This window comes from Sorex araneus, chromosome X (assembly GCF_027595985.1).
Source record: "Sorex araneus isolate mSorAra2 chromosome X, mSorAra2.pri, whole genome shotgun sequence".
In the NCBI taxonomy this organism is placed as follows: Eukaryota; Metazoa; Chordata; class Mammalia; order Eulipotyphla; family Soricidae; genus Sorex; species Sorex araneus.
The window spans coordinates 157,611,482-157,614,801 of NC_073313.1; the positions used below are offsets into that span (position 1 = coordinate 157,611,482).

Consider the following 3,320-nt stretch of genomic DNA (forward strand, 5'->3'; position numbering starts at 1 on the left):
CCACTGGGCGCCGCCCTAGGGACGGCAGTACTCACAAGTCCCACCTGGGCTTGAGTCCTTCGGGGCAGTCAGTGGACTACCAGACCACAGGCTCTGCTCTGTGCCTTCTCTGCCCGCAGCCTGTCTGCGAATGGACCCGGCGCTCACTGGGCCAAGGTCATAATGCTCAATAATCACTCCTGAGTGCCGAAGCATCTGAACAACCAGGGGGCAGGGGACGGGATGAAACGCCTCCGTGGGGTCTGGAACATCCGACAGGAAGGAACACGAGCAGACAGTCCAGAATGCGGGCTGGTCAGCGCTGCTGCCACCCAGCGGGGTAATGGTCAGTCTCCTCCCGGGAACGTTCATGCGTGTTTGTGACTTCTTTCACTGCAGACTGTTGCCCTTCAGAATCTGACCAGCTCTGAAGCAAAATAAATGTCTAATTGAATCCTAGTGGTGCATTGTGGCAGCGGCAAGGGAAAGGCTGCATGCTCCAGAGAAGTAAGTGTGCCGTGGCCTGGTCCCCATCTGTCTCCCACCTGGTCCTCCCCCCACCACCCATCCCGGGCCATGCGGGCCCTCAGACACGGGAATCTCTCAGCGGCACCTCTGCAGGACTTTGTGCTGGTGGGCTTCGAGGGGGGCCCGAAGACCCAGGCCCTGCTCTTTGCTGTCTTCCTGGCCCTGTACACAGTGACCGTCCTGGGGAACCTCACCATGATCGTGGTCATCACCCGGGATGCCCGTCTGCATTCCCCCATGTACTTCTTCCTCCGGAACCTGTCCTTCCTGGACCTGTGCTACTCCTCTGCCATCACCCCCAACGCCCTGGCCCACTTCTCCTCCTCCAAAGCCATTACCTTTGCAGGCTGTGCCGCCCAGTTCTTCTTCTTCTCCCTGCTGGGTAGCACAGAGGCCTTTATCCTGGCCGTGATGGCCTATGACCGCTTCATGGCCATCTGCAGCCCCCTGCGCTACCCCGTCACCATGCGTCCCTCAGCCTGTGCCCGCCTGGTGCTGGTCAGTTACTGCGGAGGCCTCTTCAACACCACCATGCAGACCAGCTTCACGTTCAGCCTCCCCTTCTGTGGCTCCAACCGCATCAACCACTTCTTCTGTGATGTGACCGCCTTGCTCCAGCTGGCCTGCACCGACACGGCGCTCAATGAAATGATCTTGTTTGGCATCTGTGGGCTCATCATTCTGGGGACCACAACTGTGATCCTCATCTCCTACGGCTACATCATAGTGACCATCCTCAGGATGCGTGCAGGATCCGGGAGACTGAAAGTCTTCTCCACCTGTGGCTCCCACCTGACTGTGGTTCTCCTCTTCTACGGCACTGCCTTTGTCATGTATGCCCAGCCGGGGGCCGTGGAGTCCCAGGAGCAGGGCAAGGTGATCTCCGTGTTCTACACGCTGGTCATCCCGATGCTCAACCCTCTCATCTACAGTCTGCGTAACAAGGACGTGAAGGAGGCCCTTCAGCGCCTGGGGCAGAAGCACACGGGGCCCTGAGGTAGGTGCCAGAGGGACGTGTGTGCTGGGCAATGCAGGGGCTCAGAGGTAAGAGGCCCTGGATGTGGAGTGATTCAGTACTGCCCCTTGCTTCTCTCTTCCATCTTAATTCCTCATCTTGAGACACATTGTGGACTCGGCCTTGCAGGTATGAGACACAAAGATGAATTAGGCTTGTTCTTTGAATGAGAAGACCAGTTTAAAAATGGAAGGAGCACGCGGCCAACCCGAGTTCAAATCCCAGCATCCCATATGGTCCCCTGAGCACCGCCAAGGGTGATTCCTGAGTGCATGAGCCACGTGTGACCCCTGTGCATTGCTGGGTGTGACCCAAAAAGCAAAGAAAATAAATAAATAATAAAAATGGAAGGAGCCCACGGTTTTACCTGTAGAATATACAAACGTCAGAGCAATGAGCTGCCTCTGAAGCGGGGCACACGCTTAACACCCAGCGGTGGAGGTGCCTGGGACAGACACTCTCTGCCTTCCTCTCAGAGAGTGGCCATGAGCACAGCGGGCCCCTGGGGCACCTAGAGCCACTGACTCCCAGGCAGCCTTGCCCCTCTCCTGGGCAGTGCCTGGAGGTGCCCCCTGACCAGGAGCCAGGCCTATGCCCCTCAGTCCCACACATCGCGGCTCCTCCTGGCCTTCACTCCGTTCAGTAGACCGCCACCCCACTGCAGCAGAGGCCTGATCTCCTGCTGAAGACACTCCATCCCTGTGACCCGCTTTGCCACCAGCTGAGCGCTTGGGTCCTAAGCGCCCATCCACCCATCCCAAGGTGACCCCACAGGACCTCTTAGCCATAGAAACTGCTTTGCCATCCACACATCAATAAGGAGAGAAGGCCTGGATGGGGGTGAATGAGGGTCACTGGAGGGAGCTGCAGCCCAGGCCATGCCCACTCTGCCTGAGATGAGGGGGCTAGGCTGCTCACCCCACTCATATGACTCCTCAGAGCAGATGCAGAGCCCACCGACCCCATCCTTATCTGCTGTCCTGGCGTGCCCACTGAGGTGTGCACCTTCCTTGGTGGACAGCTCCCTGCTGGCCCTGGCGGAGCCACCTGCAAACTGTCGTGGTCCTGGGAATATGCTCCCGCTGCCTTGATCTTCCAAAATGAAGTTTAGTTGCAAATATATCCTATTTATCTGTTAACAAGCACTCTTTGGAAGGGTTGCCTGCTCTTTTGCCCCACAATTGGTGCCTTGTTGCCGTGTTGATGCACCTTCAACCTTCCTTCCTCCTCCGCCTCCTCCTTCATTCTTTTCTTACACTTCTTTTGTTTTTTTTGAACCACTAAAATATTTTTTTAATTTTTATTATTAAATTACCATGAAATACACAGTTACAAAGTTGATTGAGTTTCAGTCAAACAGTGTTCCAATATCTGCCCCTTTGCCAGTGTATATTTCCACCCCATGTCCCCAGTTTCCTCAACCCCGGTCTGCCTCTATGGCAGACACTTTACTCTCTCTCTCTCTCTCTCTCTCTCTCTCTCTCTCTCTCTCTCTCACTCTCTCCTCCTTTCTCTCCCCTTTCAGGCATAATGGTTTGTGGTACAGGGACTGACAGGTCAACAGGTCATCATACATCTCCCTTTACCTCTTTTTAGCAGTCAGTTCTTGCTCAGTGTCTTAGCCTCCTTCTCCTTCTTTTCCTCCTTCTGAATCACTTCTTTCACCTTCCTCTCTTTCTCCTTCCCTTTGTCTCTTTCTCTGTCCCTTCTCTCCACATGTCTTTCATTTCTTCCAGGCATTCCCTAGAATCTTTAAAAGATATTTAGATATCTCCTACCAGGTGGTTCCATGTTTGAT

The 3,320-nt window shown here is 54.9% G+C and overlaps 1 protein-coding gene across 1 annotated transcript; it reads left to right on the forward strand.

Moving 5' to 3' along the window:
* Window positions 1-555: 555 nt before the first annotated feature.
* LOC101555502 (olfactory receptor 12-like) lies at window positions 556-1,503 on the forward strand. The gene has a single exon (XM_004620643.1). It carries the CDS (start codon window positions 556-558, stop codon window positions 1,501-1,503), a length of 948 nt encoding a protein of 315 aa, XP_004620700.1.
* The last annotated feature ends 1,817 nt before the right edge of the window (window positions 1,504-3,320 follow it).